We start from the raw sequence: 15,524 nt of genomic DNA, 5'->3' as shown, positions 1-15,524 counted from the left end.
AGTTCTGCTAAGATACGATCGGTTTAACATCTTCAGATTCAGTACGTTAAGGAGAAAGACATTACCTTCCGATGTTTCAAAAACAGAGTTCTGCCAGTTATTGTGAAACTAGGAACAAAGCTACAGTAGAAACGAGGAAAGAGCTTGTTTTATTGTAGCCGTACATACCGTCTGTGCCAGCACTGCTGTAGTTAATGATTATTCATTCAAATCTTTAAACCACTCCTAATAATATTTAATTATTTGACTCACCTAGATGCGTCTCACCTTATTAATAAAGATCGAATCCTTCCGATGAAGTGTGATTAGCTTTGGTTACGTGAAGGGGCTGTTAAATACGCTCCCTGCTATGTAAGAGTGTTTATCAGTAGAGAGAGGAAGGTGTGGTGGAGTTAATGAATGACATCAGAGAGAAGAAGACCTCAGTCAGACTACAGCAGACTCGTTTATTTGACAGAAAGGAGCACAGCTGATAACGTTTTTAAGACATTTAGGATGTAGAAGTGCACGAAGTGTGTGAAACTGTAACAAACTGAAATGTGCAGGGGAAAAAAAAAAGTTCTCCAGTATCTGGGAGACAGATTTAATCCATAGAGTCTGAAATTTGAAGGTCAAGGTACAAAAAAAAGAAAGAAAAAAAGAACCTCTTTATCCATATCTGTTTGCATAATCATCAATCTGAACATCTTTTAGTGTTGAGATTCAACTTCTGCACCATGAAAAACAAAACCGCGGTGACGTGAGAAGACGAAACAGAAACACCTGGTCAACATGTACATGGTGACATCATCCTGTGGATTTTTACACTTTTCTGCCTGTGAATAAATCTAAAAAGCGCTCTGAATAATGCGACCTGCAGAAGTGGACTGAAGAGTGTGTGCAGTGGTTCTCGGCGCACTTCAAATGTGACCAATCAAGCCTGGACGTCAAGTGCTGCTTCTGTTTAGTGATGTTAAACACTCTCCTCTCTCTGCAGGTGTGTGCATCTTCATCTCGAGGAAATGTTTCTTCAGTGAGGAAAGCAGGGGCACGGATATTTTATTTAAAAAAAAAAAAAAAAAAGGCCACTAGTTTGAGTGTAAAAGGTAAAGAATGATGAATTTACTGACATATTTAGCCAGATTTGACAGATCTCGTGACATTTATACTTGATAAATACTCTTAAATGCTCAGTGTGTAGCACGCATCAGCTAAATCGGTTGAAGATAAAATACTGTCTCCTCCAGATTCAAAAGGCTATAATAAATTACTAAAAAAAAAAATAAAAATAAATCATAAGAAACAAAGCAAAAATATCATAAAAGGGCATTAGTGGTTGGTTGCCCCCCCCCCCCCAAAAAAATACCACCATCTTTACAAAAAGAAAGTTTTGTGGAGTTTTTTGTGGTTGTGATGTACACACATGCTCACAAAGTCAGGAAAATGCACCAAATAGGCTGTTTATGTGCAGATTTTCTTAACTATGCCGCCATCTGCTGGCCACAGGGCTCATGTGCAGCCGAAACCACGTGACTCTCAGACCCAGCAGTGTCTGTCCTCCTCAGAGGGCCAGCCGCTGCTCTATGGGCAGGCTGTCCATCAGACACTTCAGCTGCTCCTCGCCCAGCTTGATTTTATCCTCGAGCTTGCGCTGCTCGATAATGAGCGCCGACTTCATCTTCACAAAGTGCTCGTAGTCCGCGAGGCTGTCCTCCTGCAGGTAGCTCGCCAGGATCTCGTAAACCACACCCTCTCTGCGGTCCAGGTTCTCCTTCAGCTCCTTTGCGTCCTCGTGCTGTCGGATCAGCAGCTTCCTCTTCTCAATCAGCGTACGCTGATGAAGAAGAAAGCGAGAGTGTGAAAGGATGTATATTAACTATCCCATATCAAATTATTCACTTGGTATCGATACATCTAAATAAATTTCCATCAAAGAAAAGCTTCAACTTGTTAGATCTTCCTTCCAGTAGCTCCACAGATGCCTTAAAGCTCCTGATGTAATGAGAACAAAGGGTTCAGGATAGAGCTACTTTCCTTTGTCCTCTGTCCTCACGTGAGCCCAGCACACGCTGCATCCTGTGTGAGCCTCTGAAGTACTGCCTATTTATTTATACATATAGTATTAGTCAAATCTGACTTACTCAATACAATAACTGAAACATTTTATGAAGCCATGCAAAACTTTCCATTCATATAATGATTAAAAAAATAGTTTTAATAGATTTACAAGCCCTCAAAGTACATAAAAAAATATTTAAAAAAGGACAGCTTTAAAAAAATTCTACCTTTTCTAGCTTTCATAAATTAATATGAATAAAATGGAGTCAGACACAAAATTTTCAGGGCTGAAAAACAATATTAAACACCAAAACCAAATCAATTACACCCACTCCAAGTAACAACAATGCAAAGCCAAAATCGTGCTTTTGTTCAGCGTTTTATCTTCAACTCTGATGTAAGCAGGTGCCAAACATAAGGCGCTGAGGCCAGAATCAGCCCAGCAAAGACTTCCGTCCCACCCACTGGATGGCTTTGGGAAATGTGACAGAGAACAGAGATTTTGGATTTTAACTCCATTTTCAGAAGTTTTGTACTTTTTCCTGCAGTTACTGATAAAGACCTCCTCCACGGCCATTAATACTACACCAAAGTAATTAAGTCATAAACATTTAATTCTTTAAAATTAAGCCCAAAGAGTTATATTGACAGATTTCTGTTAAAATTGCACTTCTTTTTTTATATATAAGAAAACTCAGGGATTAAATGTGTAGTTTAACTACTGTACACCGGCAGAGAGGACATATCACTGATTAAAGTGGGCTGGATGCAGACCGTGATGTTTGACATCCCTGATGCAGAGGAACGGAAATGAGCACTGGTACCCTGAATGCTTTATTACTGGAGGAAATCTGAAAAAGTGCATATGGTAAATTCTTTTGTACTTCAATCGCATGTAACTCGCAAAATTTTCTTAGCAAGCAGGTCAAGTTTAGCGTGGCTTCATGAAATAGACTAACTGACCTTTTCCAGCTGAACACTCACACTGAGCTTCTTTTATTCATTTTCCACCACTTGTTTGTGCCTGAAGTGGAACTTTATCTAAAGTAATTCCTGAAGGTTTGCTCACCCTCTCCTCTGGCGTAGCATCCTCCTCCAGACTGTTGAGGGCGTTCTCCACTCTGGCCAGGCGCCCCGACAGGGACAGCAGAAGGCTCACCACTTTATCCAGGTCCCCCACAAACATCTTGAACTTGTCCAGCTCGTTGGGTTTGCAGACCTGCTGGACCTGGGCTTCCACCTCTTCTCCCAGAGCGTTGTTGTCCAGGATGTCCTCCTGAAGACTCTCCCGGGCCTCCCGGAGCACCTGGAGCTTCTTGCTGAGGCTGTCGATCAGCTCTTGCTGCAGAAAAAGATGAAGCTGAGAGATTAGTCCAAAACAGTGCGAAGGGTAAAGCTTTTTAACAAGCAAACACTGGTTTCTGGTACCTTCTTATTGGCCAAATCATTGTCCAGCTCATCTTCAGAGTCCTCCTCCTCCTGCTCCTGGTCCTGCATGCCCTTCATCTTAATAAGGAGCTCAGCTTTGGGAGCAGATGTGCTGTAATATGCAGAGCTGGTCACCATCGAGGTAGCTGCTGCCACGTTGTCCTCCTTTTCCCTGAAATAAATTCAGTAAGAAACTCAGAAATGCAGAAAAGCATGAAAAGAGCATTTTCCAGGAAGTTTCACCTCATGACTAACAAGTATATGCAGACACACTCATCAGTTTGAACAAGGTGTGTTAAACAGGTAACAGGTCACAAGTTTAAATATGCCATAAAAGCAGCTTCACGACTGCAAAGATGATGGGAGTCAGTGCTTTTTCATGTGGGTGCTTGCTTGTAAGTAAAAGTTAAAATTGATTACAGGAGCAGTTTTGCAGCGAGGGGAATACAAACATTTAAAGGGACAGTTCACCCCTACATCAGATTTGCAGTTAAGTCTGTAAGTATGGGAAAAATGAAACCTTTTTTTGCACACTAACACGGAGCAGAGTGAGGTTATTAAAGCTGTAATCATGAAAGAAAAAAAAAATCATTTCTTTTCCAGACATCTCTACAGCCAATGACTTTAACACTGGGCAACTCGAACCGAAGCCTGAAAAATTTCATTGTGCTGCTCAGAGCTTCAAATCACATTTCCAAGCATCACAAAACTAAAGATGAAGCACTGTGATTTGCTTGGTTATGCAAATTCTACAGTAACACATTCAGTAACAGCCACTGCTCTGTTATAGCTTTAAATTAAAAGACCATCATCTGCCGTCTGAGCTTCTCCTGCTGGTTTTATCACACAAGAGGATTTTTTCCATCCTTCTTCCCTTTTGTAGTTAATACAGCTGCCACTCCTTTTCCTGTTCAAGCCAACTTTTCAACCAATCAGCATTCTGCCTGCACGCAGACTCTATAATCATCAATAATTTACTTTTACAAACACATGAAGCAGTGCAGAGAAGACAAGGAGGACAGGAAGTTGGATACAAGAGGTGTTTTTTCAGTTAAAAAAAAAAAAAAAAAAATCCAGTACAGGCTTAAAGCTCCTAAAACGCTACCAGTGCGACATGAAGTGACACCAAAAACAAAACTGTGTCAGAGATGCACTGAAAGGCCTGAAAGTTGATTGTTCAAGACAGCTTCTCAGCCAATGAAAGTGAAAGACAAGTTCACCAAATTAAAAATAAAAAAATAAATTAAAAAATTAAAAGTTCACAGACGCTGTTGGTAGTGGTCAGTTCCACTCCATTATGATTGAATCATTTCTGCCGTCTTATCTGCAGTGGAACGAGGCTAAAGAACCAACAGCCCGGTTCTTCCTCATTCTTCTGACACTGCCCCCTGGTGACAGCATACACGAGTAGCACCTATGGATGACCTCGATGCTCACCTTTCCTCAGCGGGCCGGGAGTTTGTCTGCTTCGGCTGCACCTTCCTGCGCTGGTGAGCTTCTTCCACCAGCTGCTCCCCTTGAGGGAAGATGCCCTCCATCAAGTCCATTGTGGTCTTCATCTTGCTCTGATCCAGAATATCTGCTAGTGACTTATCCTTCCCCATGATGTCCCTGGCCAGCTCCTCTCTTTTCTGATCCTCTGCCTTGGACACTCCTGTGTTTGTCGCCAATTTATTGCTGCTGGACACGTCTGTGGGTGGCGGCGGTTGGAGGTGATCTCCTATAGTGGTCATGTATGTGTCTCTCTGGGGCATCTGTTGCTTTTGAGGGTGTGGGACCCCATCGGGCTCCTTCTGCCTGGTGAAGGCGCAGAAGACAGAGTCCTGACCTGCAGCTCCGAGGCTGCCGAGCCGAGTCACGGCGTGCCCCTCGGCTTCAATGGCAGGGGGGCTGCTGTGCTGCAAAAACGGTGTATTTTCCTTCTCTGCATTTCCTCCCGAGTGCACAATCCTGATGGGCACTTTCCTCACTGCAGAGCTTTGGTTTTCTATCACATGCTCCATCCTGCAAAAGAGAGAGAGAAGAAAATTTCCACTTAGACAAGAAGAAAACGTCCTGTTGTGGTTCTCTCAGCCATGAGCTGATTTAAAGTTTCATTGCATGATGGCAGAGGAGATTTTTTCCATGCCCAGTGTGCTCAGATATCCGAGACCTCTGGACTCCTCCCACCACTTTCTGTGGTACTGTACAGTCATACGTTTGCTACAGATGATATCAATTAGGTCCGAATCAAGAAAATGAACAAACAGTTTCATGTTTGGGGCTTAAGAAATGGAGGCGTTTACATTTTGAGCAGAATAATCTCAGAACTGCTTGTGCCCTGAATTGAACTACAGAGAATCCCTCTAATTTACTGTGCCTTGATAGCACTCACATGTTGACTCTACAGAGGCAGCGACTCTCAATGAGCCCCTTTGTACTTGAAGCATAAAGACGCGATGAGCGGAGGAGTTACAGTAGCTGTTCAGAATGTTGTGCAGCTTTGAAATGTGTGGGGGAAAAAAAAAAAACCCCAAACGTTACCTGTTTGAGAATTCATCCTGAAGAGAGACCGGAGGCCTGTCGCTGAGTCTCTGTGGGGAAAACTGAGGAGATGGTGAGCGGTGCCCCTCCATGCTGGCCAGCCCTGAAGGTCTGTAGGAGGACGCAGAGGGAGAGGCTGAGAGATGATGTCCTGCCCCTTGTCCTTTGCCCTGCTCAGAGTCTCCTTTAACAGCGTGGGTGTGGTTGAAGGCGGAGTTATGATCAGAGAGGTTTAAGCCTTCACTCTGGGAACCGGCAGAGGACTCGTGGGAGTCGACCTCTGGGCATCTGGGTGGAGGCAGAGGGTTCTCTAGTGCAGGGGGCTTTCTCCAGAGTCCAGAGTGCGGGTCTGTGTGACTGTGGTCCTCAGGCTGAGGGGGGGCAGTCTCTGTGAGGTCGAGAGAAATAGATGTGGGTCTGTGGCTGAGGGTGGCAGCAGCAGCTCTGTGTCTGCAGTCGGGGTCTGCTCCCGTCATGGGAGGAGGGGGTGGCGCTGAGTAATGTTCAAACTCTGCAGGCTTGTCTCTCACTTTACAATCACCTGGAGCTCTGTCAGGGAACCTGAGGAACACAAAGGAAAGCTTTTAATTACACAGCCAGGCAGCGTGGGCTATCATCAGCAGCTCAATCAAATAATACGCTGTGGCAGGGGCCTTGTTCTCCAGCAGCCACTATCATTACACCAGCACGACAAGACACACGTCTCTCCCTCTTTCTGCGGGTAACTGTTCAGCTGGCAGCCTGAGGAGGAATATTTCAGTTCCCACAAAGCCTGCAAAGAGGAATAAATAATCCTCTAGAAGCAGAAGAGCACTTTTTCCCCCCCGCCTCATTCATGTTTGGAGTTTTAACTCCTTGGAGTGGAAACAGTGGAGGAGGAGAACGTGATGTGTGGAGGTCTTCAGAGAGCTGAAGGTGATTATAAACAGATTTAAACTTGTAGGTGTTTATCATTAAGTATGATTCGACTCTGCAGTGCAGAGAAAACAGGTCATTAACAGAGCCATTATATACTGGGTGCGATTTGCAAGGCTGCATGGAGAGGCATGAAGAGGCGTGGGGATTCCCCCCATCTGCCTCTGCAAAATTATTTTTTATCACAGGAATAATAAAGTATAATGTAGTCACTTAACAGTTGATGTCCGTTGGTCTGTTTTCCTCTGCCAGGTTGCTCAAAAAATAAACTTAATATGTAATTTTACCAGAAGACAGACTGCCTCTTTGGTTTTCCATGGTTATATTTGCACCACAGAACATTTAGCAAGGTTTTCAGCAGCCACTGCACTGACATACTGACACAAAGTATGGGTGAGTGAACAGAACAGCCAGATCATACACAGCGACAACCCGGCAACCAATTAACTTCAGTCCAACTTCAAGAGCAATGTTGGTTCTCGGTGATCCAGGTCATGGGAGCTTGGAAAGAAAGTGACTGGACTTCTTCGGGTTTCTTAAAGACCGTTCGGTAAGGCTGCTTTAGGTGACGGTTGTTGTGAACTTGTGCTACATAAAACTAAATTGAAGGTTTCGGCTCCATTTAAAAGCTTTTGGTACAGATTACGATTTTTTTATTTTATTTTTTTTACACGTGTGTAGAGAGATGAGAGGGACCAGCCCCAAGCAGAGAACTGAGTGGTTGACGTTTTAGCAGCAGCACACCGAGAGCATCGCCATACATGCTTTCCACTGTCAACCTGATTTAATCATGTCTGAATGCCTTCATCACGCAGACATGATTAAAGCATGCAAACATCTAGCTGTAATAGTGTGGTTTCCTGCACACAGATTACATTTCCATACATGCTCCAATACAACCTTAATGTGGAGCATTCAGACAACACTGATTCATTTACCATGCAGCTTTAATCTGCCATTGTAAGATAAAATGCCACTCCAGGTGGACAGGCAGACGCCGTAACTCAAACATCCCAATATGAACCCATACAAGCTGCAACAAATTGCATGATGAACAACTGCTTCCACCGGGCAAAGTGTGAGAACGTGGTACGCTGGTAAAAAAATAAAAATAAAAATATGTAAAACTGAGGTATGATTATCAATGTTCATGAAACAGTCGCTTTTGTCTTCCACTTATTTTATATTTTTAATTATTTTTTATTTTTGTTGCTTTGGTGAAATTTTGATCTAATGACCTAAAGGTGCATTTATTTAAATTCTTCACAGTCATTTATTTTAGTTTTTAATGAGTTTTTTTTTTAGTTGTCATCTTTGACAAACTGTAAATAATCATAATCAAGTGCCACCACCCCACAGCCATTTTAATGTCTCAGGGCAGTTATTTTGAAGCATTTACTTTTTTAAAAAGGTTTTAAAAAGGTAACATTTTAGTGTGAAAGACTGAGTAAAAGTCTATCACATCTCACCATTATTATTATTATTTATTTATGTTTTAAAAATGGGGGTAAAAGAAACATCCAAATATCAGTAGAAATACATAAACTTCTAAATAAAGGTAACACAGAGTCTCTGGCTTGACTTAATTATGTTTACATATAGAGACACCCACCAAAGAGCAGGAAAAACCCTGCTCATGCGTACCATAAGTTTTAAAAGGTATTATTCTTTATAATTTAGAGTATCTGCCATAGATAAAGAAAACATAAACGGACCCATTAAAAATGATATATTCCTTTACAAAGTGTAATAAATGACATCTGCTACTTTAGCTTGGTCACTTTAGGGCTAAAACAGACAAATACGTATTAAATAACTCACCCAATGTGACGCTTTAATCTCGTCATTTCCACTGAACTGAAGAAAAAGTGAGTGTCTGGCGGCTCTCTGTGACAGAAGGCACCTGTTGGTGTCTCTTTACACTTGTATCAGTAACAATAACTGGGTGGAGCACGGATCACTTAAGTCATCTCGCAGACTATCAATGACAATACCACCCTCTGATCCGTGGTTGTTATGGAAACGTGAGAGGTTGCTCAACATCGGATACTCGACACCCCCATGAGAGTTTAGGTAGTGACAAAAGACTCCTGAATAACTGGTTACAAAGCATGAAGTCACCCTCCCCACGTCACCATACATGGCTCAAAACTGAATCATAATAATCAGAGAAACCTTTCAAAACTACTGACTGACCTTTTTAAAATGATCCCATCTTGAGCTTCTATAATAATTAAAGCTAAACTACAATATTTTAGTTTTACCATCCATACATTTGAGGAAGGACGCGACGGGCCGGATGTAGCTAGTGGAAAAACACGAAACAATCAAAGCAGTGGATTTGCTGATAGAGAAGGACAGGTGGAACAGGTGACGCTACATTTGAGCATTTTACACAATATATCAGAGTCATCAAAGGAGAACTCGTCAGCTGTCACCAGCAACACAAACAGTCACCAAGGAGCGAGATTAATCAGTCATTAATCCGTTTTAGCAAACACACAGACAGACATCGACAGACAGCTTCGCAGGATTATGAAGCTTAAATATAAACATACTGTATGACACATAATATTTCCACACTTACTTACAATGGAGAAATTTGTGTCTATATATTTATTAACTATATACATAACTTAAATCAGTCCCCTGGTCCCTGTCACACTCAGAGGTGATTAGTTAGAGAAAAAGGACATAAATATGATTGCTCAAGTTATTTATTTTGTTCATTATGTACTTAAATCGCACAAATTAATTTCATGGTGGAATTCAGTAGCTGTAATAGCTGAGATATCCCAGTCTGGATATTTGTGTTGCACCAAACAGTCCTGCATTCTCAGAATCACACAGCTGGAACTGACAAAAAAACCAGTTATGCAGACTGGCAGATCTTATCGATGATAATGTCATGCCTTCGAGCTGGCCCCCTGCACTCCGGGCCCTCATATATTCCCATGCAGGGCTGAAGAAATGCTTTATTGCCGTCACGGACACTTTCAGATGCCTCGCCTACACCGCTAAGCCTCCACTAAACGACACAATAGTCAGCCAGAGAGACGGCTTATGTTGTTACAGCTGCGCCCAGACAGCGCCACTGTTAACAGATTATAAAGACTTCAGTGTTCCCCCAAAAGCTCTGTGCCCTCTTTTACTGATAACGCTCATGAGCATAATAACACGAAGATGGTGCGGCAAGAGCAAAACAAGTATTCAATGTTAAATTGTTCACTGAAGATAATAATTTTACAACATTAGCCTGTGAGATAAGCATTGATGCAAATACATGTAAGAACACCAATTGTTCTGCTGGTGCTGTATAGTGGAGATAACACCAGCCCAATGCCATAGCTGGCATATTTTCATGACATTTTACCAAAATCTTTATAGAAGCATGTTTTGCCATTTGGTAGCCATGTTGAAATGCCCCGAGACCCTTATTTGAGCAGCCTTATTATCTAGAATAATGATTTTAAAGATCACTGATACACAAAATCTGCATAAACAGTCATTATACAGCTTTTTGAAAATTAGTAACGCATTTAAAATAACACCATCCACCCATTCACTCTGATCTGCTTATCCAATTTAGGGTCGCAGAGCCTACCACAGCTACCACTGGGCAAGAGGCAGGTACACCCTGGACAGGTCAGAAACCTGTCGCAGCGCTAACACATTAAAATAACACAAAGTGTAATTTAGTCTTGGTGTGAGTATGGGAATATTTCACAACTCCTGCATGCCTATATCGTCTAAGTGTGGTTATTTCACTACATTAAAAAATGTGTGTTCAGGGAGATGGAAATAGTGACTGAGTATTTCACAAATGATAATCACTGTGTTTTAACTGTATTAACTGTATTAGTTGTGTACCCCAGTATTACCCAAAAAACTAACTTACTAAAAAACTTCTAAAATACCAAAAATATTAAACAATAACTGCTTTAGCTTAAGATATTATGGGTTTGGGCTAATCTGTCAACACAAGACAATCTCAGGAGGCCTTAGAGGAGACCATTCCTGATACTGGGAGGTCTATATGACTGAGAGTCGAGTGTTTGCACTACCTGCTCTCAACTTAAATCAGCCCCAGAAAAATAAACTCCCCAGATTATAATAAAAAAGTAAACCAAAACTAAACATCATTAAAACGATAAAGACCAAACAGAAACTAGCAAACCCACTCTGGAAACCAACAATGAATTGAAAACAATTAAATCATTAAAATCTAAATAAAAGCACAAAACATATAATATCAGTGTTGTAGAATCAACAGCCAAATCTGATTAAAAACTATTCATGCATTGCAGCCTTTGACCCAAAACAAGACCTCTAACAAGCCTTTTCACCGACAGGAAGTTGCTACTTTATCACCACTTTTGCTGTTGCCTAATTCTCACACAGCTTTTAATTCAGGATTCATCCAGTGCCATGATATCGCTCTTTCATAACGTCTTTGGATTTACTCACCATGTGTCAGAGCTGAGTGGTTCAGCAGGTTTACTCTCCGGCTCTGAATACTCTGCCTCTGACTTCTTTGCAGGAACTGGAATCTTCTGTAAATAAAGTCGAACAAATGCATTTACGCACAAACATCCACGGCAGACAGGCTCCCAGGTATCCCAGAGGCTTAACTTTTTCTTTCGATAATTATTCAAACCAACTCATGATGCTGCTTCCTGGTTTCTCACCAGTGAAAGGGTTGCCCCTTTCTCTTGCTTAAGTTGAGGGTGTGCCACTAAGAATAAACATGGATTAATATTTGACTTGGCTTCTCTTTTGTCGCTGTACCTTCAGTCAGCACTTTTGCTCTTAATGAGATGTAAAGGCCACCAAGAGGGTTTGACACACCAGGGACTTCAAAATGACGAAAATTTTTTCGTGCATTGATAATTCTATCTTAACAAAAGTTACTCTGAGATCATGGACCTCGTGAGATTTCATGCCTCACCTGTTCGTAGACTTCTGTAGATGGAGACGATCTGAACCTCTCATGGGAACAGGTGGTTCTGGCTCTCTCCTCGGTTCCTGGATCGAGTATGTTATCAGCTGACTTGTACCGTCCAGAGACCCTTTTCTCTGAAGGTTTCTTCTGTGTATTCCAGCTGGCCTCATACTCGGCAAACGTGCCCAGTCTTTGCTGGTCTTGGATGGACTGCTTTTGTGTAGAAACTCTGAAGGCCTCCTCAGCGTAATCTCTACCTTTGATTCCTTTCATTGCATTTTCTGTTGCACCAACAGAGGCGGCTTCTCGACTTTGGCGCTTGATATGGCTCTCAAGGGGCATGTGGTGAGGTAGACCTGGTTTCTTACCGTCTTCAAAGAGTTTCTGCTGGTCTAATGAGGAGCTTGTATTATCACTTGGAGTGACACCCTCTTTCGTCCCCACTTTGTGAATTTTGTCTGGTTCAGAGAAAGACTTAACTTTCTTTTCTGCAGGAAAATGCTTTCGACCACCAGTGCGAGTCACCTGACCTCCTGAATGGCTCGTTGCTGACTGTGTGACAGCTGGCAGAGGCGTGACATCTTTGCGCGCATGTGCCGAGGATGGGTAGTTAGGTAAAGCCTCAGCATTAGAGTGCTCTGGTAAAACTAGCTCCAGGTCTCTCCTCCTGAAAGATGTAGCCTTGAGCACCCTCTCTTGCACTTCCTTCAGGTGATCCTTGTAGGAGCTGGAGGAGGAGGTTGGAGTTGTACTTTCGGTGGACTTCCGGATGTCCTGATCTTCTTTAGCCTGACCCTCAACCCAGGGGAGGACAGCCGCACTTTTACTTTTCTGCAGCTTTGCTCTTCTCATCTGGATTTCGTTTCTCAGTGTGGTGGCAAAGCGGTCTTCGCGCTTTAACTGCTTAGCTTCAGTGGACTCGTCAGAAACTGCACCGCCTCTTCCTCTATCATCTTGCCCTGCGACATCCAAAGACAGTGAGTGGAGCATGGGGTTGGCCTGGGGGGAGATGTTGTTGCTCTTTTGGCTGTCGTGCTTGACTTCTTGGGGCAGTTCTCTGTGCTGCAGTGGTAGAAGCCGGCGCTGTTCAGACTGACTGCTGTGCCGAGATTCTTCTGTCTGTGTATTGTGCCCTCTCTGGCCTCCCCAATCTTCTGAGCCCGTTTTAAGTGCCGGGTTTTCATGTACACTAGTGACTTGGTGCTTGCTGTACCCATTGGTGTCTTTAGTGTGTGAGTGCTGCTGCTGTTGGGGCAGATGATACTTCACTTTAGCAACCGTCAGCGGACTGTGAGAGGTTCGCTCATTTCCAGTCTGTGGCAGATATGTCGCACAGCCCCTGTCCTCTGGTATTCCTGACAAAGACACAGGGTTCGGCTGTGTGGGCTGGCATGTAGTCACACAGTAGTAACGGCTGTGCCCGCTGCTCTCTGTGTTTTGGTCAGGGCCTGTAGAGGAACTTAAGTTCTTTCTCTGGCTCTGGCCAGTGTGTTGTGTTGAACCGTTAGCAGATACCTCCTGCATGCTGTAATAGTACCCACCTACGTTCTTTGGCTTTGGTGCAGAAGTAGCCCAAGGCTGAGGATGAAAAGTGGTTTTCTCGCTGTGGTGTCTTTGATGGTAAGGTTGGTTAACATGGGTGGGCTGCCGAACGTCACTGGAGTGGGAATACCGTTTGTTTGAAGTGAACTGGTCCTGATGGGATTTTTCAGACTGAAAGTAAAAACTGTCATGGTCGTTCTTCAGGGAAATGTTGTGACAGCGATTTTCACATGAAGCTCTGGATTGCAGGTGGGAATCGATTCCTTCGGGGTGAGCAATCATCAGCCCTCTTTCATGGACTTTAGTAGCAGCAAAACTATCACTGCGTGTGGGTGGTGGTGGAGGCGGAGGAGAAGAAGAAGCAGTTTTCTTTTTCTCGGGGACGTTCCAAACAGGCCCAAAGCTGGTTCTACTTGAAGTTGAATGGTGGGAACCAGCCGGTTCCTCGGTCTGTGGACCATCGCAGCCTGAGCTGACGCCTGGCATCTGAAAATACGTGAGCCTGTCATCCTGTCTGACTCCCTCTGCAGCCAGGCTGTGGCCATTTCTGCCACTGCTGTTGTGCTTTCCTCCCCCCTCCCACTGCCCGACTTTGTAGACCATGTTCTCTGTTGAAGCAGCATTGCTTTTTGAGAGGGTGTAGTCCGGCGTGCTGGAGCTGGTGGAGAAAGAGCTGTAGGCCGAGTCCCTTTTCCCTCCTCCGAGTTGCTCCATGCTGTTGTTTGATTTGGCGTGTGAGAGCTGACCAGCGGCGTATGGGTGTGACACATGCTCTAGGCTGTCCATGCTGCCGTGAGAGCTGAACTGGTCGGACACTCTGCGCAGGTTTGTTTGCTCCCAGCTGGTGGAGAGATTGGCCGATGACGAGCTAGAGGTTAAGAGAAATGACAGATTTTTGAACAACTGGTTTTTCAGCTGTAAAAGTTTGCCGTTAATAATAAAGGGATCTAAATCTGTACCACTATGTAACCTGTTCGTTTTATCACATTTAGATGTAGTTAATTATAAGCTTTTTGGACACCAAACAACACAGACACAACACAAGTAAACACAGATTAAACACTTTATCTTAAAACCTGTTAAATATACATTATTTGAGCCATTTGCTACATTCAGGCCAATTGAATCTCAGGTGGGTCCAGCACAGAGTAGCATGATGAAAGAAAGACACTTTGGCGGCCTGGTTCTGGCTCCTGCACCACATGCTTGACACCCCTGCCTTATTGTGTATTTGGCCTTTCGGTGTAGGGGTATAATGTGAGACTGGTCTACATCATGACTATTGCTTGAAATACAAAAACTAAATACAAAAATAAATTAATCCAATTTTAATTTCTTTTTTATTTCCAATAATAAAAAAAACAACTGAGATAGAAAGCATTTGGTACTTCGTGTGTTCATTTTCACTATGAAGCTCATGTTTTTTTTTCTTATGTTACAAATCAAAAGCAGCCCTTTCTGTTCAGCACGTCTATGAAAGGTCACTCACTGGATGTTTAGTTCGGCTTAAGCCAAACATCACTAAAAAAGAGCCTTCTGTCACCAAGATCTATCTAGAAGACAAACCTTTCAAGGTTTTCAAGGTATGTGGGCCAGTGAAAGGATTGACTATCTGCTACCTGCAGCTGTGTCTCCTATTCTCTCAGTATCTTTGACCATCTTTAGGTGGTAATAGCTTCGGCTCTGTCACTCAAACCTTGACACCATGGAGGGCTCCTGTGGTGAGTGAGTCATCGGGTCTGGTCCTCTCTTCGTCCTTGTCGGCACCTTAAAACATCCTTCAGCAGAGGCAGGCTGGCAGGTACTCATAGCTGCCCTCATGAGACAGACTCTTAGCCTGGTCTTAACTCTTTGTATGTTGGGTTGTACCAGTGTCTTCCACCAAAGCTACTACTTTTAATGTATTTGTTTTGCATTTAAAATATATTTAAAACTAAGCAAAGTCCCAAGTAAAAAAAGAAATATTTTACAGTTTAGGTTTTTTGCCTCATCGCTCCACTCTGTAAATGAGGTTGCACATTTCAGGGGCTTCATCACTTGCTTTATAAAGGATTGTTTGTGAAATTTCTTTGTTGAAGTTTAATTTTTTGGTTTCTTTTAAACACTGAAAGATAAATTTAGTGGGGAAAATTTCTTC

General features: G+C 43.0%; 1 protein-coding gene across 3 annotated transcripts in view; it reads right to left on the bottom strand.

Moving 5' to 3' along the window:
* Window positions 1-431: 431 nt before the first annotated feature.
* The window catches only part of shroom2a (shroom family member 2a), a 48,150-nt gene continuing 33,057 nt past the window's right edge, over window positions 432-15,524 (bottom strand). For all 3 annotated transcript variants that reach the window (XM_086282207.1, XM_086282208.1, XM_086282209.1), the window contains 7 exons: window positions 11,852-14,255; window positions 11,371-11,456; window positions 5,989-6,549; window positions 4,903-5,469; window positions 3,466-3,637; window positions 3,107-3,379; window positions 432-1,813 (listed from right to left, as the gene is read on the bottom strand). In XM_086282207.1, the coding sequence (XP_086138333.1) occupies window positions 1,541-1,813; window positions 3,107-3,379; window positions 3,466-3,637; window positions 4,903-5,469; window positions 5,989-6,549; window positions 11,371-11,456; window positions 11,852-14,255 (4,336 nt within the window). In that variant the 3' untranslated portion in view covers window positions 432-1,540. The remainder of the gene's footprint in view (window positions 1,814-3,106; window positions 3,380-3,465; window positions 3,638-4,902; window positions 5,470-5,988; window positions 6,550-11,370; window positions 11,457-11,851; window positions 14,256-15,524) is intronic.

The sequence above is a fragment of the Aulonocara sp. 'chitande type north' Nkhata Bay genome, linkage group LG23, assembly GCF_057382095.1.
Source record: "Aulonocara sp. 'chitande type north' Nkhata Bay isolate Kocher_YH1m ecotype deep benthic linkage group LG23, A_spYH_male_GT1.1, whole genome shotgun sequence".
Classification (NCBI taxonomy): Eukaryota; Metazoa; Chordata; class Actinopteri; order Cichliformes; family Cichlidae; genus Aulonocara; species Aulonocara sp. 'chitande type north' Nkhata Bay.
Note: the sequence above shows the minus strand (reverse complement) of the source record. Positions and strands in the feature narration are given on the sequence as shown.